The sequence below is a fragment of the Podarcis liolepis genome (genome assembly GCF_965112155.1).
Source record: "Podarcis liolepis genome assembly, chromosome: 1".
NCBI lineage: Eukaryota > Metazoa > Chordata > Lepidosauria > Squamata > Lacertidae > Podarcis > Podarcis liolepis.
The window spans coordinates 92,348,177-92,370,143 of record NC_139554.1 but is presented as its reverse complement, the minus strand read 5'-3'; the positions used below and the strand labels follow the sequence as shown (position 1 = coordinate 92,370,143).

Below are 21,967 nucleotides of genomic sequence, written 5' to 3'. Positions count from 1 at the left end.
TTTCTACAATAACCTACTTTGATGTCATGCCAGCACTATGCAAAAGCCTTTTTTAATTTTCTCAGGCAAGTTAATTTGTGCGTTTTTACTGTTGATACTTGGGTTTTAGCCTGTTCTCTTACTTGCTGTTTGATTTTATCGTTGTTGTTTTATAAAGCTTTTATTATTGTTTATTGTGCTGGTTTTTTTATATTTTACTGGAAGCTGTAAGATTGTTTTTGAAGGATGACGTATAAATACTTTAAAATAAATAAACAGATGAATGCTTTAGATTTATTGGAGAAATAACAAGGTGATTACATAATATCAAATCTCTCTAGGAAGCTAGTAATAAATATGGTGTAAGTAAGGGCAGATGCCATGTTGGACCAAGAAAGCAAAACACATGAAAGAGATGAGAGACTTCTAGAAAGTCAAAGTACAGCATTTGTCCATCATGCTTCCACTGCATGTCAGTGAGCATGGAATCAAAGGCAGTCATCCGAGTAAACAGCACCCCTTCCAAGTGTACCCCACTTCTCCTCAGAACGCTTTGACCTTTTTCTGTAACTGCTCACATCCATTTTCATTCAGTTTTGTCCTGCAGTGGACAGAGCTTTGCTGTTCATGCATAGCTACTGTACTGATGCCTATACATATGTGGTTAAACCAATATCATTTCACGTTCTGCCATTTTAAAATAAATGCATAAATAAATAAAAATCTCTCAGTATCTTTGTGGATGCTCTTGTATATATATCAGCACCCAAACACCATTCATCCTTCCTTGTTTTATGGATTACCATATAGAAACTGTATTATTTTTATTGTTTCATTTATACTGTCTCCTGCCTTAGGTGCACAATGTGATAAAAAACGATTAACAAAATCTATAGATAAGTAAACTGAGTGCCCTCCTGAAATTCCACTTTTGTGCAAACTGGAGCATTTCAGGAATGCAGTGGCACAGCATAGTGCCACTGCCACTTACCTGGGTGGTACCAGGCAGGGCAGGATAGTAGTGAGGTCAGAACTTCACGGGCACACTGGTGCAGTGCTAGAGGGCTTCACACAGCCCCAAACTCAGCTTGCCCTGCCTCACCCCCACAATAGCCACATAAGTGGCAGTGACACAGCACTGCCCCACTACCTCAGCTACACCTGGTGCCATGACGCACCCCAGTATTTCAAAAGCAGATTTGAACTTGTATAAGGACAACTATGAAAAATGTTGGTTAGAAATTAAAAAAGACCTAGAAATATGGTCAAATTTGAAATTGTCAATGTTAGGCCGAATTGCAGTGATTAAGATGAATGTATTGCCTAGAATGTTGTTTTTGTTTCAAACTTTGCAGATTCTTGACAAGATGGACTGTTTCAAGAGGTGGCAGAAAGATATTGCGAAATTTGTCTGGCAGGGCAAAAAGCCCAGAATAAAATTTAAAGTACTTACAGATGCAAAAGAAAGAGGGGGATTTGCCCTGCCGGACTTAAAATTGTACTATGAAGCAGCAGCGTTTTGCTGGCTGAAAGAGTGGATGCTCCTCGAGAACACAGATATCTTGGATTTAGAAGGTTTCAATAATACATTTGGTTGGCATGCATATCTATGGTATGATAAAATCAAAGTGCATAGGGCCTTTAAGAATCACATTGTCAGAAAAGTGTTGTTTAATGTATGGACAAGATATAAAGACTTGTTGGAAAATAAAACCCCTAGATGGCTGTCACCTTTGGAGGCTAAGGCAGTAAAGAAACTCAATATGGAGGTCGGATGGCCAAAGTATTGGGAAATTTTGGAACAAGATGGAGATAAATTGAAATTACAGAGTTATGAGAAATTGAAACCAAAAGTACAAGATTGGCTCCATTATTATCAAATAATGGAGGTTTACAAACAAGATAGAAAAATTGGCTTCCAGGTGGAAAAATCAAAATTAGAGACTGAATTATTAGAACCCAATACCAAGAATTTGTCAAGAATGTATAATTTGCTGCTGAAATGGAATACACAAGATGAAACAGTCAAATCGGCTATGATTAAGTGGGCTCAGGACATTGGCCATAACATTATGTTTGCTGACTGGGAATGGTTGTGGAACACCGGTATAAAATTCACGGCATGTAATGCCTTAAAGGAAAATATTATGAAAATGATCTACAGGTGGTACATGACTCCAGTCAAGCTAGCAAAAATTTACCATTTGCCTGATAATAAGTGTTGGAAGTGTAAAGAGACTGAAGGTACTTTCTATCACCTTTGGTGGACGTGCCCGAAGATTAAGGCTCTCTGGGAAATTATATATAATGAAATGAAAAAGGTACTTAAGTGTACTTTCCTTAAGAAACCAGAGGCCTTCCTCTTGGGCATAGTCGGCCAACTGGTGTCAAAGAAAGATAGAACTTTCTTTATGTATGCTACAACAGCAGCTAGAATACTTATCGCAAAGTATTGGAAGACACAAGATCTACCCACCTTGGAAGAATGGCAGATGAAAGTGATGGACTACATGACATTGGCTGAGATGACTGGCAGAATCCGCGATCAGGGTAAGGAGACGGCGGAAGAAGAATGGAAGAAGTTTAAAACTTATCTTAAAGACTATTATAAACTGGATGAATGTTAGAATGTCGAGGTTTTGAGAAAGAAAGGGTTACAGCGATATAAGATCAGATTAAAGGAAAGACTAAGAGGACAGAGGCTTGACAGAACTATTTAGAACTTGCTGAAAAATTTTGGACATTGGGATACAGAAAGGGGAGGTATGGGGGAGTCTGAGAAACAAGGTTTATGAAAAAAAGGGTACGAAACTATACATGTTTGTATGTCTTTTTATATGTTTGTTTTGTTTTTAAAAAAGTTTTGTAAAACCAATAAAAAATTTAAAAAAAAAAGTATTTCAAAAGCAGAAAAACCACAGTGTGTTGATGAAACATGTATACAGACTAATTTACAGAGGAGCTGTGGGGGAAAAGAAGAACCTTTCAGACCATGCCTAGAAATAATGGGACAAACAGAAGCAATCATGGGATAAAGGGGAGTGTGGGTGAGCCCTTAGTCAGAAGACTGGGTAGTATATTTGCTCCAGGTTTTGCACAGTGCCACACACAACTGACTGCCATCCTCACCCACCTTCGCCAAGAGAAGTAGCATACTACTGAAAATATGCAACCAAGATAGGGTAGGATTAAAAAGGTAAATGGACCCCTGACTATTAGGTCCAGTCGTGACCGACTCTGGGGTTGCGGCACTCATCTCAATTTATTGGCCGAGGGAGCCAGCGTACAGCTTCTCGATTTATTGGCCGAGAGAGCCGGCGTACAGCTTCCAGGTCATGTGGCCAGCATGACTAAGCCGCTTCTGGAGAACCAGAGCAGCACCTGGAAACGCCGTTTACCTTCCCGCCAGAGCGGTACCTATTTATCTACTTGCACTTTGACATGCTTTCGAACTGCTAGGTTGGCAGGAGCAGGGACCGAGCAACGGGAGCTCACCCCGTCGCGGGGATTCGAACCGCCAACCTTCTGATCGGCAAGTACAGGCTCTGTGGTTTAACCCACAGTGCCACCCGCATCTCAGGGTAGGATTATTCCACCCTAAATGCAAAATGGGGCTTTGATAAAGTACAGCTAGATTTTTATTTTACATGTGTTGCTCATTGAGTGACATTTATATGTAGCTTCTGTAAAATGCTTTTTCTATTAAGCTGTAAAATGTAAATTTGGACCTCAACTGTACAGAACAGAAAGTCTCAGGAAATGGTATAACAACTTCTTTCATTCTGCTTAGTTTCGATGAAGGTAGGATTGATTGACAATCTTTATTACTCAACAGCAGTTGTTCAGTGGCCTAAGGGAAATAAGCCTGAGCTCAGTTCCAAGTAGACAACTGTCCAAATTACAGTATAGCATAATCACAGTTAAACCTTTTTTGACAAGTCCCACCAGTGGGGCCAAGAGCCTATAAAGCAGAATAACATGCTATGCTTTGAACTGATATTCTTAGGTCGAGTTTATTTACTTTCTTTTCACACTAATATTCCACCATTCTCCAAGGAGTTCAAATCCTCATACAACATGAACTTCACAACAACCCTGTGTGGTAGGTTGAACCAAGTTGTCTCTCTTCTGAGCAGGGATTTGAACAAGGGTCCACAGGTTTGCATAAAGTGTACGCCAATTCATTTTAAATGTTCTTGAGAAAGTCTCCCAATACTGGAGTGCTTTCTGGAGCAGAAAGTCCTTGAACTAAATGTATAGAAGTGTAAAGGTCAGATAACTCCCTTTAAGTTCTTCTAAACAATTTCATGCCAAAGAGAACCAATATATCATGAGATCCTTGGAAGCAACAGGTAGAAATTGCACCAACTTTTCTTCATTTTCAGATTTTCATTCGACCTTGGCTGAAGTATCCAGAGATGAGTCTGGCACAAAGGTTCCACTAAGGACATTTTTGTGTTCAATCAATGTGAACCAACTATGCAGCAAGATGGTAGACAGAGTGGGCAGGCTGGTTCTTTGCCTTCACACTCTGTCCCGACTATAATATTGCTGATTACTGTTAATATTACTGAAGCATAAAGGGCATGCGTTGAGCAGTACTTCAACCACAATTTCAGAAATATGAACGTTCCCTTTCATGCAAGGGTGGGGGACCCCTGAATCTGGAATATGATAGGCAGAGGTGCCATGGCACAAAATTGATGCATAAGTCAAGTTATTTGTCACTGTCAACATGTGTTATTTGTGCCAATTCCCATTCACTGGAAATATCACCATTGATGCTCAACAATGTGTTCATCTGCACACAGGGAAGATACCATGTATATTTGAAATGTGAATTTCTTCCTTTGAATTGCTGGCTGGCAATGCAAAGGATCTTTCTCTTCAAATGAGCTGCTCCTTCAAAGGAAAAATGTTCCTCTGCATCATCTGGTGTCATTGTGACATCAGGTGATTGACAGTGCGGGCAGCTAGCTACAAACACAATTGAGGATTATACTTTATGCATCTGATGAAGTGAATTCAAACCCAGAAAATCTTATGCCATAATAAATTTGTAAGTCTTTAAGGTGCCACAAGACCTTTCATGGGTTTTGATCCAGCAAATGACAGTCTTTGACTAAGTCCCAATTCAATCAGTGGAACTTAGGTTACTCACAAGCGACAGAAATCCCATTGATTTCAATGGGACTTAATCAAGATTACAAATGCAAGGCTCATATCAATGCAGTTATGAGCATGTTTTCTTAGAACTAAATCTTATTCTCTTTGCCATGGCTTACACACTAGCAGGGCTGGCCCAATACATTTTGTTGCTTGAGGCAGAACATGGAATGACACCTCCACACACACACATCAAGGTACATAGTACTAAAGGCTGGTCAAGTTATTTTATCACCTCAGCCAATACATCCTCAAAGCATCTCTCCCTGCATGGAAAAATACAATTTGCTGTCCTTTCATGACATCTAACATCTTTCAGCTGCCTGGGGTGACCACATCACTCTGTCTAATGATAGGGCTGCTCCTGCTCACAGGTAGCAGTATGCAGAATTCCATTACTTTCCTTTCCAAGTAGTTGTGCATGGGATGGCAACACAAGAACAAGCTTTTCCTGCAGTGGCTCCCCATTTGTGGAAAGTTTTCCTCAAGGAGGCTCACCTGGCACCTAAAGATATATAATGAAGGCGCCAGGCAAAAACATTCCTCTTCAACCAGGCCTTTGGCTGATTAGTATTCTATAGGCTTTTAAATGTGTTTGTGGGAGGGGGTGTTGTTTTGTTGTTTTGGTTTTAACTATTTATTTGTGCTTTTGCCTTGCATTTTTATCTTGTGAACTGCCCTGAGATCTTGTGATGATCGAATTATTTATAATAATAATCCAAAACATGCCTGTGAGAGAGTAAGTCCAACTAAATTCAGTGGTGCTTACTTCTGAGTAAATGTGCATGAGAGCAGACTGCATGTCACACAGTCTCTGATTGGCTGGATTGTGTCCTGCATTTATAGGCATGTATGGCAAGAATTCAAAAAAATCCTTCTTAACCACTAAATTGAACAGTGAACACTGTTTTATTACCACATGCATTCACTTGAGTGTGCTTGTAGGACATTAATTTCACACATGGCTGGGCATAAATACAAACCTGGTTTCCAATTCACCCTTACAAAAGATGTGTCAATTAAAAAAAGAAAGAAAAAGTTTCCGTCTTGAGTAAGAGGGCAAAAAACCTCAGTTTGCAGCTATACTGAACGAACTGCATCAAGTCTACCAATTGTGTAATTAATCGGTTTTAAAAGATACACAATGATCAGGAAAATAACATGTACAGTGGTACCTCGCAAGACGAATGCCTCGCAAGACAAAAAACTCGCAAGACGAAAGGGTTTTTTGTTTTTTGAGCTGCTTCGCAAGACGATTTTCCCTATGGGCTTGCTTCGCAAGACGGAAACGTCTTGCAAGTTTGTTTCCTTTTTCTTAACACTGTTAATACAGTTGCGACTTGACTTCGAGGAGCAACTCATAGAACACGGTGTGGTAGCCTTTTTTGAGGTTTTTGAAGACTTTGGTGATTTTTGAAGCTTTTCCAAAACTTTCCCGACACCGTGCTTCGCAAGACGAAAAAAATCGCAAGACGACAAAACTCGCGGAACAAATTAATTTCGTCTTACGAGGCACCACTGTATCTTAGGGTGGACATGTGAAAGCAACCTAAAGAAATCTTAGAGATTAGTGGCCTAAAAGTGATAGAGATGCTGCCTTTCTAAGAAGGCAATGGCTACTTCAAGACTACTGCTATTTTGTGGGTGGAGTTCAATTCTGTGCTGGTAAATTCAAGTTAGGTTATTAAAGTGGATTTGGTGCTCTTGCAAAACATACTTCTGCTTCTTCTTCTTTGAAATGGCTTTTGTGACAAGGGAAATGATGAGGAAATGCACTGACAAGTGTGGGATAGCAACTGTTTGAAGCAATGCCACATAACTTCCCTACAATAAAGCAGGATGAATGCTCAATAAACATCCAACATTGTATAAATTTCCAATAAACTTTGGGGATTGTAGCCTATTAAATTTTACTACAGTAGACCCATTGTAATAAATGGACCTAAGTTAGTTGTGTTTATTAATTCCAATAGACTTACTCTAAGTATGACTAACACTGGATAAAACCCTGCGCAAACAAATCAGGACAAATCCTCAGTAAACAGGTCATCCAGGAGTGACTTATGTGGTTAGTTTCGAAAACCCAGCACATCTTCAGATTTGCTGAAGTACAGATGGTAAGATTTTGCCATTGCTCCCCTCCGAAAATGCTTTGTCTGATGCATTTAAGATAGCTGCATTAAGAATGACCTGGAAACTTGTAAAATTCATTGTCAACAATGTGGTTTCACTAAACCAGAACAGTGCAACACTTATTTGTTTTGCTATTTGAAAATCCACAGCAGATACTGTCTGACACCTACAGGCTACCCAGTGTGGGCAAAATAAACTTAGGCAGAGTGGAAATGTTCCCAGAAATCAACATTCTCAGTCAATTGTAATTCTTACAGTGGTGACTAGCACACTGATATGTCACTGTTCCAGATACCTGCAAGCTAGACTACAATAATGATTTAAATACTAATTAATGCAGCTCTAAACATACTACTAGAGTCAGCACAAGAGAAAGAACGATAACCATACAAAATTTGCAATGGTAGATTCAAGTCTCCAAGATAAAGGTACTGCTTCAATTACATCTACCTCGTTTTGCTGCCATAGTTGCAGCTAACATCCTTAAGGAAGCTATTTGAAAGTGCCCTCAAAAGAGGATGTCCATTATTAGTTAGATTTCCCTCTTACACACACACAATTTTTCCATTTCCGTCAAATTTCCATAGACCTCCTCTTCCAAACAACCACCTGCTTAGCTGCTACATATCTCTGCATCCTTACTCTAAAAAGAAACTTGGGCAACAATTAAAATTAGAAAGTTTTAAAAAATACAAATCTTTAATATTCTGGACATTACATGCTAGGGATTTGTCTCTTTAACAACATGCCCGCTACAGAGAGAAAACCAGAGGGGGAAATCTAGAAGGTGATAGGACTTTGCTGAATGACTAGATTATCCTTTTGTAACCTTGTACTGTTCTCAATTGACAAGTCCAGAAAAATCTAATACAGTGGTACCTCGGGTTAAGTACTTAATTCGTTCTGGAGGTCTGTTCTTAACCTGAAACTGTTCTTAACCTGAAGCACAACTTTAGCTAATGGGGCCTCCTGCTGCCACTGCGCCACCAGAGCCCGATTTCTGTTCTTATCCTGAAGCAAAGTTTTTAACCTGAAGCACTATTTCTGGGTTAGCAGAGTCTGTAACCTGAAGCGTATGTAACCTGAAGCGTATGTAACCTGAGGTACCACTGTACTGTATACGGAAAATAAATATGGGTCAGGTGTATTATAACAGTTTAAATTACAGGTCAGTGTAGGTGGAACAGATTAAAATGTTCCATGGAGCCTAAATTAAGGCTGATTCTATGTAGGGGCTTAATTTGTTACTAAAATATCATAAATGGATCATTAACACTTATTAAAAATTACTGGATTTCTTCAGAAAGAGTAAATCCATATTAAATGGGGCAAAAAATTAGGCTGGGATTTTGATGCCGATGACATCATGTGGACACTACAAAAATGTTCCCATAAAAAACACCTTCTGGAGCCCGCTCCCCCCAGATGTTTTTTGCTTCCCACTATAAACCATAGTTGTCCCCAAAATAAGACCAGAAAGCAATGCTATACAGTATAGGGCTGAGCTGAAATAGGACATAGTTTGCAAGCATTTTGCAGCTCCCCTCAAACACCCTGTGTCTTCGGTGAAGATGGGGAGGAGGGATTTAAAAGGACGTGGAATCATGGAAGCATTCCTATAACCAACACTTCCTGCCTTGCCATGCTGCAATGAAACCATCATAGCCGGAAAGACAAGCGTAACTGTGTTGCCAAGACAACTGGGGACAATACTCTGCGTCTTACTGCACTGCTATGCTACCCTATGGTGGTTCCACAGTAGCACAGATATACAGGGAGCGTCACTCCAGTTCCTTAGCAACAAGGATACACCCCTTCACAGCAGTCTGAGCTTGACTGGCCTCAGTGACATCACCACATAACCAAATCTCACTGGTTATGGACTGCTGTTATGTCACTGCATTATGTAAATGAGTCCTGACTGGTTGACAGAACACCTGGGGAAGAAACAGTAGCAGAGCAGGACGCTTAGAAGGTTTCAGACAATAGAAAGTCCTCTCCTTTGGGGGTGAAATTTCAGCAAAGTCTTGGTACTACAAAAGTGTAGAACATTTTAAGGGGGAAAAATTATGAGCAAATAATATTTTAACCAGGAATTCAAATAAATGAAAATGAATGCCACATTCTGATTCTAACTTTTGGAGCAATGAGTGAAGTAAGTCTTATGTAAACATACAAAGGAGTGGATTGAAAGAGATTTCATTTTAGAACTAATTCAGTAAGAGGAAGGAACAGCTACTATTTGAAAATACAGCACTAGCAAATTGGGACAAACTCCCTAAAGTATAGAACAAGCCACCTTGAGCTTTGAAAGGGCAATAGGTGCAGAGTAGAATCTATTAACATGCTTCTGCAGTAGAAAGGCTAGAAATTGTTAGATGAAAGGGAGGGTGAATACATTTGTCACCACATTGCTTACTCCAGTCTAACTTTTTATTATCAATTTCCACAGAAGGTCAGCCTGGTGCCTATAGTAGAAAATCGCATAAATTTATTGGCCTAATGCCAATGGAGTTAATGTTGCTAAGCTTATAATTTATTTTCAAAATCCAAACCGACAATGCAAAAAAAATGCAAGTTAAGCCGGCAGGAATCTTTGCAAATAATCATTGTGCATTAGTTATATATGGAATTTTACATGGGGCCAGTGCCTGGGGAACTATCAGAAGCTTTAGATCTAGTGATGGCCCATTCTTAAACAAGATGAGAATATCAACAGCTGCAGCTCGTCTCACCCCTACATTGCAAGCCCCCCTCTTCTAAAAGTCTTTATCCTGCCTTTCTCTCCCAACAATGGTGCCTCTCCTCAAGTCAGGGATATAAAAGTACAAAAGCCCTATCTACTTTTATATAAGCCTATGTTCCTCACCGGAAGGCCCTTGTGGTGGTGGCAAGCTACACATTGTGAGCTCAAATTATTAGTTGAATGGGTGAGGGGAAAATGCTGCTGCCCCACCAAAAGAAATAGTGTCTCCAGTCAGACCACTTGCCCCTACATTTTCCTTTTGGAGGAAGCCCAGCAAACAACCTAATGAAATGGGCAAGAACAGGTAGAATTTATATAGCAAGGAAGGGAAGAAAAGGAAAAAAGAGAACTATGTCCAACACAAATAGAAGGGTGTGGACTTCAGTAAGTGATCCACAGATTAAGCAATTGGAGTCTCTCAGCACTGCCTTTTGCTACTCAAGCCCTGTGGTGGGATGCAGCTCAATCTATGCTACTAGAGGTCTGTGGACCTGTTTCAATCACATGTAGCCAATTCAGTGTCCTTCATGTTGGACTACAACTCCCATTAGCCTCCAGTCAATAAAGCCAATTAGTCGGGGATGATAGATGTAGTTTACAATACCTTGGCTGCCTTTGGTTTAGAGAATACTGAGTTAGACAGCCCGTCTCATTTTAAGATCACTTCCTATGTTCTCACACTAGGCCTTTATGCAGATGTATAGAGTGAATTGTAAAATTCATGGCAGATCCCACAATCCACTCTGGAGTTTTGGTACAACATAAATCCAGATTCTATAACCCTCTCCAGTGACTTGATGGAAACTTTTCAGGGAGTGAGATGAATTAATGAGTTCTTCTCATTCCCATTATCAATCCTTATGCCTCCTTTTAAACATAATTTTATTTTTTTTAAAAGCTTTATTCAGTAACATAAGGGTGCTTTTTTTTGTTTACTTGTACAACAGCAAATAACCACTTCTAAAATCAGCAGTCTGTAGTTACTGTGCCTTTTCTAAAGGCTAGGATATATAAAGGAGGTGATTATACAAATAGGACCAATATAGGTTGCTGAAGAAGGGTGCAAGCTTAGCTGATTTTACAGAGCTTTCAGTTTCAAAACACAGCATAATGTCATAAACTTTGTTTTCATTCCACTCTGTCCAAGCAAGCAGGTTTTGTAAAACACTAAAGTTTGTAGCCATGAATGTGGGATTCATTTAGTTCAGCCAAAACGTCTTGAACAAATAACTCCTACTCTGGAAATTATTTTTTAACGTGAGTAGCCTATTAAGATTCTACATCCATGCCTAAATACAGGGGAATGCCAGTACTTTACCACATATGCATTTCTTGATAAGTAATGATGCCTGTTTAAACACTAATAGGAGTCCATGGAACTGCTGTTAAGTCTATACACACCTTTCTGTTTTAACTCAAACATTAAACTTGCTATCCACTCTCCTAAGAATTACCTTCTGGCAGCCTAATCTGGTCCCTCCTCTCAGATCTGGCTATTTGGTTTGGAACTTCTCATTTAGATTATTGTAATGCACTCCACTTAAAAATGAATTGGAAGCATACTGTAGACGGTTAATAAGTACAGCTTTCCTTATCATTGCATCTCCATGCTGGGGAAAAGCAGGACCAGTTGATTTTCTGCCTGTAGGATTAATTTGTTAAATCATTCAAGACAAAAGCAGCCTTCATGATGTAATCAGCTTTGGTCAGGGACTGCTACTTCAGTAATTAGAACCAATTAATTCATTGCTGTGCAAATGAATAACACCTTCCAACAGAATCTAAACAGCACAAGATCTTCACAGGATATACCTAATAACTTGGAATGTGGCTTTTGGCTCCAATGACAACAAATCTGAAAGAAAAGCAGAAATCTGGCTGAACATGACCAGGAACACATGTTCATTGGATAAGAGCTATTCAGCATGAAGACATTATAACTTGATTGCCAAATTAGTAAATGTGAAGCTTCAAGCAAGTTACTAGGGTCCAAAACACCTTTTTGGGCAAAAGAAGAATTTACTGTATTTTTTGCACCATAACACTCACTTTTTTCCTCCTAGAAAGTAAGGGGAAATGTCTGTGCGTGTTATGGAGGAAATGCCTATGGGTGGCATGCCTACGGATTTTCCTCCTCTAAAAACTACGTGCGTGTTATGGTCGGGTGCGTGTTATAGAGTGAAAAATACGGTACCTTACTAAATACTCTCAAGCTGTGTGTGTGTGTGTGTGTGTAATTTGAATTTGCCATATTCTCTAAAAATATTCTTTCAGTTAGGTTGAGCTGCCAGGCTACAACCAAGTGAAAGCTCATTTACCTCAATGAGATTTACCTTAAAATCTCTTGGTACATTGGGAGACAAGACAGCTGTGGCTTCTCCCACCCCATTCCTTCATCAGTCCTATCATCTCAATCCCTTCACCCGATCTGACTCCAGGTGTGCTTCAAAGGAGGTAGGGGGAGGGGGGAAATGATCTAGGATGGGAACAGGCAGCAGAAGTCATGGCTGCCTTGGGAGATTTAAAGTTATAAGAATGTTATTCAGGTTTGAATGCAGCAATCTTACAATCAGATGAACAGCCTGTTCAGCACTCGGAAAAAGGGCAACGCCATGAGGCAGAGAATTACAGCTAGTTTATACATCTTTTTATGTAACTTGATTAAATTAGTAAGGCCCAGGTGGATTCTAGGACTAAAACTGCCTGATATGAAACATTACCCATGCAACTTCCAATTAAACACCTGCCTAAGCAATTCTTACCATTATTTGTAGATGCTCATCAGTTTGCTGAGTGTTAATGTACACTAGTAAAAATGATTACTTTGTAAAAGCCAATGCTACTATTTTAAAAATAAAAAGGTTGTTTTGAGTGTGTGTTAATTATCCACTAAAATTATACGAATGGCTGGACAAATTAACAGGTTTGACCACATAACTGAGGGTTATTTCCTTTTTTTTTTACTTACATGGGAGAAAATCCCACGAAGTGCAATGGAGCTTACTTTTGAGTAGACCTGCACAGGACTGCACTGTTAAGAGTCTGGTCACTTTATCACTTATCAACTCACTGCCCAGTGGACAAAGGGGCTGTAGCTCAATAAGAGACTATCTGCTTTGCTAGCAGAAAGTCCTGCATTCAATCCCTGGCAATTCCTCCAATTAAAAAAATAACTAGGTGGCAGGTGATGTGACAGACTTCCGCCACCCACAGTAGACAAAACTGGGCTAGTGATGAACAAATAATCAGATCTGGTAGCATATAAAACAGCTTATGTTTCTATGTAACAGGCCCTCAGAAACTATCCCTCAGGCTCATTTTTTTTTAAGCTAGGATATTCTGTTTAGATTAGGATATTCTGAAAGATGGTCCTTTACAACACATTAAAGCATTTTCTAACACTCATCATAGCTGAAGTTTTAAAGATTCCAAAATGTGCCAGAGAAACAGACTTTAAGAGTCTGTGGCCGTTGGACAGTGAGCTGCTATGAAGATAAGATGCCAAGGTGGAAAAAGAGGTTCCTATATTTTAATCATCAGGCAAAAGGAGACTATCAGCAGCTGTGGTTCTTCTCACCTCTGCAGGATAAGTGGCACCCGTCAAGAATCCAGCTTCTATATAACTATGAAATATATGGCAGTCAAATCCCCTTTGGTATACGGTCACTCTGTATGAGGAAACTTTCAAAATGCAGCACAGAGGTTAAACAGGAGAAACTATCTCACAGTGCAATCCTCTCACTATGTCCACTCAGAAGTAAGTCTGATTGAATTCAGTGGGTCTTACTCTCAGGTAAGTGGGGTTACAATTGCAGCCTTAAGGAAGAAACTACCCACAGGAACTTGGCATGTGGGGCAAAGTCTCCCTCCATTCCCAAATAAAGATCAAGTTGACTTACCCATCCTCTGATATTTTCATCAGCTTCAGTCTTTAAAAATCTCTGCCATTAAAGGTTGGCTCCCTGAACCACATCCACTTTGCAATCATTCCGGGGGTGGGGGGGCACAAAACAACCCAAAATGCCCTTGTAGAAATTCTTTACAGAGGTGGGGAGGGGGAGAGAGAATCTTCTGAGCAGCCAATCAAGAAGCGTTTGCCAAGACTGTACTCCGTACAACGCACATTCAGCTTTGTATTCAACAATATGCTCTACTAATAGTTAACATAAATCATTAGGGTAACTTTACAACATAAAAGACCAAACCATTTAATCTGGATTGTTCTTTTATATATCCCCCACTTTGCAAGGTTGCCATGCAACTGACTTGTAGCTAAGCAGCAATAAGTAAGTGACGATGCTATTGCTCCCTCTAGTGTAAATATGCATTATTATTTATTAAATTCATAAAAGTCTAGAAGCAATAATTTACCACCCCAGCCAGCAGAAGGAAACCACCATGCATTCCCCAAAGACCAGAAGAATTACTTATAAACAATTGCTGCACATTAACAGGTTTGCCTGCTGTGTTTTTCCTGGTGTTTGGGGTGGCCCCCTCTTTGAGAATGTTTCTCTGTGTAAGTTCACTGACACTTAAACAAGTAGTGCTGACATCCATATAATGGGCCAAGTGCTTTGTAAAAAGGAATCAGATTCTGAGCTAGCACAGATCTGCTGAATTCTGTAACTGGGACATCTTTCACCTTTTCAGTAATTTCCTCCTTTGGCACACAGTGAGTACATGGACTTCTTCACCTTTTATAAGAAGAGGTAGTGGGTGGCAGTTTCATTACACAGTGTGCAAAATAGTTCTTGCTGCACATGTGCGCAATTTAACAACCAGTCCTGTGAACCATCTGCTTCTCTGGCCATGCTATGTGATGCTCTTCCTTCAATGTGCTTCTGAAAGGCATATCTCAGTAACTAGCAAGCAGACAAAAAGTTAGAGCCTAGTGCACTTCCTCTAGAGAAGGGTCTTTTACAGTTCGTGTTAAAGCTATGAATTAGGGACTTGCTAGTTTCACCTTAGCAATGAATGAACTGGCTGTGTGTTGTGCATAGATCTATATTTTATATCAGCCTGACATATTTATATGTTACAGTAAGAGTTGTACTGCTACAGATATAACCTTAGGTGGCATAACCTACATGCATCTATGGGACAATGAAACTAGCTTGATAGGAATCAAATCAAACAGATAGTTGGACTGCCATTGGATCTGTAAATAAATGTTGTAAAATTTGTCTCTGGTGAACAAATATTACACCTTTTGTTACCTATGGGTGAAAAAGTTGTGTGCGCTGTTTTGTGATAGCATAGGGTATATATCATTCTTCAAGATTAGTCTTCCAAATTGAAACCATGTGTGTTTCTGATTTAAACTGAAATCACTACCTGCCTGGTTGGTTTACTCTATGGAGGTTGGAAACTCTGGCATTTGTGGGGCTTATACTTTGAGGAACCTCTTTAGAGACAACAGCCAGAGATATATACTTCTATTTATGCAAATCAGCTATAGAGACTCGCCTTAGAGTTGGCCACGCTGGGGAAATCGATTTAAAGCAAGCTATGATAAAATCTTACATTGGAGTTTGTTGAATTAATTGATAGTTGGGTTACTCACTATAGTTCTTTTGGGAGCCATGGGGCCAGGTGGCTACATGGTAAGGAATGGGACTGGAAAAGAAGAAATAACTGTTTGCTTAAGAAGAAAATATAGAAGGGCAAGTCTTTTGCAGCTTATCATGTTGGCACTGAAAACCATGATGCAGGAAAAAGAACTGGATAGTAGCCTGTAAAACACAGTGAATGAAGCAGTGTATCCTGAAAAGTAATTTATGCAATGCAGGACATTAGCACAGAGAAGGAGTCAGACCACCATGGAATTAAGAAGCAAGTTTGCTTTCATGCTAAGCACAGGAATGAGATGTTGGAGAACAGTTTTTTCTCCAGGATCAGTTGGCAGAGAAATCTTGTATTGTGCTAGAAGACCGGAGTTGTGGAAATGCTAGTGTAAGGGTGGCCTCAAAACCCACAGTACTCATATCAAACTCTACATGGGACCAAGGTTTGATCAACAGCTTCTTATCAAGCACAAGGTGGTTCCCAGAGTGTTGCCTTCCCCCACCCCCCACTTGTCTGTCCAGAGCTGTTCCCTCACATTTTTTCTTGAGCCTGCTTCTTGAACTCAGGGTAAGGACCAGTACTGCCCTCATGCTGGGTGACTTACCCTTATACAAAAATCAGACCCAAAAGGGAATTCCTTGTAGACATAGCCTATGAGATTTGCCAGGAATCTCAGAATCCTGCTGTTCCTAGAAGCTCTAACTTCATTACGCCACCTTCTCTAGGGTGATGTCTTCTCTGTACCAGGTGGGGTTGACCAGGAGAGTGGTACTGGTCTCTGCACTATGATAAGGTAGCTAATGCAACACTTCCTCTGCTCTTCACAGGCATCTGATTCAGCCTCTATCCCCAGGACCCTCTCCTCCACACACAGGGCTTGGTCCATGTCTCTTGGCCCTTTCTCCTTTTATCCATTTGTTGAGAACCCAAGAGCATCTCCCTCCAGCTACGCATTATAGGTCATATTTCAAAGTTCTTTCACCACTGGAAACTTTTTAGTGAGCAATTAGAGTGACACAGAGAAATAAATGGACATTATCATATACAAAAGTGCAGGAGTAAATGCTGATCTGCTGGAGTGAACTGTAATAGTCCCCCTAGCCACGCTTCCAATGAAAGTCTAAAACACATAAGTAACTGCAAGGAGCTTATAAGTAACTGAACCTCACAACTGATCCCTACTCCCATTCCCAAGTCAGAGGTGTTAGGAATCTTGAAAGAGAGGCACTTTCCAGAGTTTGCTCTCTTCCTGCCCTTTGAGGGTCTGGCTTTCTGGAGAGCCGAGGTGGGACAGTGGATATGCTGCTTGTTGAAGTGTTAAGCATGCCTCCACCTATACTCAATCTGTATATTTGTAAATAAATTCAAACATTACAAAACACCATACAGTGGTGCTGTCAGGGTAGGACTTTAGGGCCCTCTTCATCAGAATGAGGAGGAGCACTTAACATAGCAGGGCTGGCTTACCACATTTTGAAGTGTGGTATTACCATTTTAAGGAAGGTGGCTGGCTCCCCATAAGACCTTTTTTTCTAAAAAAAATAATTTTTATTAACAGATCAATCAAATCACATAAATTCCAAATTACAAAGCCGAATTTTAATTTTTTTGTTGGGGGTACCCATATTTCAAGTTCCGAAAGGGATCCAATCCTCTTGTTGCTGCTGCTTTAATGTCCACAAATCTGTCCAAATAATGTTCACAATTCTATCCAATCCTTTCTTGTTGTTTTCCACATCTCTTCTTGTTATTTTCATATATTTTTCCTTTCTCTTTGTCTTTGTGACCTCTGATAGTCTCCACAAGTGGGTTGAAACAAATTTGTAATCCTATGTGGATTTTTCCGTTCATCCAAGAGTCATATTCAGACGGCTACCGTATTTCATCGCTTCCATTAAAAAAAACCACTCTTACCGTCTACTTACCGTCTTTGGAGTTCACAAATGAATATGGGATATTAGATGGAATAATTTTTCACACATTCTGCAGAGGGATGCCCAAATTCTCCTCAAGTGTACATACAGTTGACAAAGAACCATGATGGTTGGCAGCTCCCTAATGACCGCTGCAGGTATGATGCTCCAGTCTGCATGTTTAAGTATACATGGCCTTAGAATTGAAGTGTTTTTCTTTAAAGATGCTCAATTCATCATATCTCCATGCCCTTATCATATGTGGAGTTCAGTAAGTTTATCCTCCCTGCATACTGGAAAATCCACCCCACCCCCCGGGGTATTGCAGCCTGTTCTTCAATACAGAGGCACTTTCCCTGTGTTCCACACCACCTTCTCCATTCCATACTGTGCTGCACACAACAGCATCTGGCCCATTGTGCTGAGTCCTATTAATATGCATTAGTTTAAAATATTTGAATATAAATGGTGCACCGTGAGCTTTTTGATAAAGCCAAAGGACATGCAAGTTCAGGACCTTTCTCCGCCTTTCTGAATTGAACATTAACCCTGATTGAGAATTTCAAAACACCAGGAATACATATTCAAAACGTATCATTGTCTGAAATTTTGGCAGCCTTCTTATCACTGTACAACGAGCTCTTTGGAGAATTACCGTGCAGTTTGGGTTTCCCCCCACCGCCAAATATTCATGGACAAAAAGGTTGTGAAGATTAGGTTCCCAAAACAACAGAACCATCACTAGAATCTAATTAAAGCTATTTGTCAGAAGCATCTTTTAAAATTCAACAAGGCTCTGTAGAAACCAGCCTTGAACTGAAACTAAAATTATCTTGCCCTGGGTGTAATTAGTATAAGAGGGATTAATGAGCACATACAATTACACATTTGCTTTCCTACTCAGGCTTTGCATTTTTAGTGAAGAAAGAAAAATAAGTCACTAGGGTGGAGGAAATGCAATAAGCAGAAGAGATAAGTACATCTTGCTACAGAGCTGCATAGCTTGGTGAACACAAATTACTGCTACCTTGGATGGCAGCTCTGGCAATACTCGCTTTTGGTTAATCAGATGTTCTTAGAAGTAGGTCTTTAAATTTATTCTTGGCTGTTGACTTTAGGAAAGAACCACAACTGCAGTTTGCAAATTATTTTTCCATTTTTTATTATGTTTACATGAATCTAGGTTTAAGGTGACCAACCAGCTCTCGGTTCCAAAGACAATTAATTGTTGATGATGATGAAAAAATTACTTACTGCTGGGGAGGTTCAAGTGGCTTAACCATGTAGACCACGAATGGAAACTAGTGAGTCAAGGGTGGACAATATGCAAAGAAGTTTAGTATATGCAAAAATAAACACACAGAGATTCATTATAGAATATGAAGGTCCCAAGGCATGGCCTGAGAGCACATAGTGGAGTTACCTGCTGAATTGAAGTCAGTTTGAGTCTAGTCAGTGCCTAAATGGCAGGCTACCTGACACTCCCAGGTATGCTACCTTGAGTTTGTTTCTTAGTTTATTAAATTTATATCCCACCCTTCTCCCAAAGGGAGCCCAAGGCAACAAACACATGCAGGCAAATTTCCATGATGGGAGAGAGGTGGGATTTAAATGAATTTTAATACATAAAAATAAATGAAGAAATTGTTCACTACCTATCTTAAAATGGTTTTCCTTGTGTTGTCAAAGTGCCACATTCACAAATTACCAAAGGAAAATAATAATAATAATAATAATGTACTATCATGTGGGCTGTAAATTTTACTGAATTCTGAAATTCTGATACTGGTTGCTTGCCAGAGCAATTTTGCTAAGTAGGCAATTGATAGCTGCCAACATCCATACCTAAACTAGGCATTTTAGCATATCTGTGTGCTTCATTGAGTCCAATTGCTTGTATAGATAATTACTGTGTTTCTAAAAACAAGTTCTGTTATGTACTGAAGTTCTCACCCTGGGCCAGAAGAGGGATACTGTGGATAGTTATGCAAATAAGGGATCAAAAGTGACGTTCAGTGATTGGATAGTTTTAGAAAATTGTTACAGTTACATTGTACTGGAGCTCTATATAAGCAGGCTGACTGAACCCTTCAGTTCAGTTCTGTCCTGGCCTGTGAATAAACAAGAGCTGTTTGAAGAATCACTGTGTCGTCTGATAGGTTCACCCACAACTTAACAAGTTCTAACACAGCAGAATTGTGCCCTTATGTATAGAGCTTTGTTTAGTACTCTAAAATGTGTTCAGGATTTTTTGTGGCTCATCTTTTCTTTCCTTCCTACTGCAGCCAATCCAGGGAAGGTGATGTCATTTTGTCACCTGATCTTCCTAAGGAAAATGAACATGCAAGAATTGGTCCTGGTGAAAGAGGAATAGATGTCAACTACTTGTAGTGGGGAGAGATGAAATGGTAAGCAAACTAGGGGACATCCTAAGAAAGAATACAAAGCCATGATAGAATTAAAAAGTTCTTACTTCTAAGAGAGAATGGGCCAAAGCATAGAGTGTCCCCCCCCCCCGCCCAGTTATGCTTCTTCAGTTCTGTGTGTTTCTTTACAAAGCCATAATAGCAGTTGTGTCTTCATAAGAGAAGGATAAAAACTAGATATGCTTATACAAATGATCAGTATGCAAAACTGTATAAATTTTGCATGCAAGATATATCTGACTGCCTTGCTCATGTTTCGTGTATTGTATGGCTACTGGTGTTGAAAAAGTTGCCCATCCCCTAAAAACAAACTTGCAAGTGTATTTAAGTCTGGAGCTTAACCCAACAAGCTGTTGTGTTTGGCAGTCTCCCCTTTTTTTCCACCCCCAGAAAATCCTCCTTGTCCTTGTTAGAGCTTTGCAGATTTATTCAATCACTGAAATTAGATAGAGGAAAGAACCTTGTATGTCCTTTTAATGCCCTTAGGCTTGGGCTGAATCTAGTACTAGAAACCTCAATTTCTTCACTGAAATTTGGGATTCACTGTTAAGTCCTTGGATTTCCCTTGAATTCAGCATAGATGGTAAATGCTTACACCCAAGTTAGAACAAGCATACAGCAAAAGAAGAAAATATAATAACTGCAATTCAGCATGTCAGTCGTGTTCAGCACTTTCTGCTCCTCCATGAACAATGGGAGTGGTTTGTATTCAGTTTTTTGTGGGAGTAAATGGTGGATGCGACCATATTTTTCCTTATAGCCCATCCACAGAAATATGCTTTTGGCATATTGGGTTTTGGATAACTACTTCTAGTTCTTTATGCCACCAAGTGGTTCATTGCCATCTGGAAGAGCAGACGGAGTAACTTGCCTAGTTTGAATGACTGCTGGGAAGAGCACAGAAAGAAGAAATGACACAGTGAACCTGTAGCAGCAAAATCGGATGCCTTCATCTGCCCCACATGCAATTAAATATGTCTGTCCTGTATCGTTCTCTACAGCCACAGCAGGTGCTTTAACTCTCCAACAATAGCTACAGTTGTTTAGCCATTATTTCTAAACTGGCATGAGGTGAAATAATGCCATGTTCATTTATAAAATATAAACTATGGCTGGGTGATAATAAGGAAACCCCCAACCCTCAGTACGATTGTTACATTAGCAAATATTTCCTGAGTATATGGATACGCACTGCAACACCACAAATGTCTAATTATAGTCTTACGTCCTTATTTTGGTATTTTCACAGCAGGTAAATGTAAGGGGACACCTGTTCATAAGCTTGCTTTACTTGCTTTAAGAGTGGTATTTGCATCAGATGCTAACGTTTTGTTCAAGAATTGCCCAAAAAGTGGTGGGAGAAGTCACCTTGTAGTTAAAAAATTAATGCTAATATTAAGCATTTAACTGGTGTATATTTGGTTATATACTGTAAATGTTCCATAAAATGTTGAAGAATCATGCATTAGAGGTTTTGCCGTGAGTGGTTGGGTTTGCACTGCAGTCATTATGGACAGGAATTTGCACAGGAATTTGCAGTTCTTCCAACATCAACTTAGGCTTGAAAGTCTGTAATTATGGCACCTACATTTGGATGAGCCTTGTTGGTATTACACTGGTTTTTTTAAGTACGCTTCAATCCATGTAAATGGGAAGAAAGGCTGGTATTTGACTGTAGGCTCTCAAAAGCTAACAAGAACAGCTAAATACCTTTCTTTTTTCCCATTTCCCCAACCTTCTAGTCCGAATGACAGAGCGCTGTCTTCCACGTTGTTACTTGATTTCATTGTTTTCTACCCACCATCTATAACCCCAACCTTGTGCACACAATTTTGTCAAACGCTTATTGGGGTCCTTTCAATCTGCCTTGCCAACAGTGCAACCCATTACTTCTCTTTTTCCAGTCTTCACTCCAGCTGCTGAAAATGATTGCCCCCTCACTTGCCCTCCACCCAGTACTTGGCTTCTAGTCCTTTGATCTTTTTCTTTGCCATTCCTAGTAAGCAACCTGACCCTTTCACACCTTCTCTCTCACTCAT

The 21,967-nt window shown here is 39.8% G+C and overlaps 1 protein-coding gene across 5 annotated transcripts in view; it reads right to left on the bottom strand.

Annotated features, from left to right (window-relative positions):
• Window positions 1–21,967, bottom strand: part of KALRN (kalirin RhoGEF kinase) — a 513,896-nt gene that overhangs the window by 477,379 nt on the left and 14,550 nt on the right. Inside the window, exon 1 of one of the 5 annotated variants that reach the window (XM_083487445.1) lies at window positions 13,924–14,223. The exons of 1 other annotated variant lie outside the window; for it this stretch is intronic. In XM_083487445.1, coding sequence (XP_083343571.1) covers window positions 13,924–13,927 — 4 coding nt within the window. In that variant the 5' untranslated portion in view covers window positions 13,928–14,223. Of the gene's footprint in view, window positions 1–13,923; window positions 14,224–21,967 lie in introns of those variants that run through there. 3 more of the 5 variants (XM_083487444.1, XM_083487443.1, XM_083487461.1) reach the window with 3 other exon arrangements.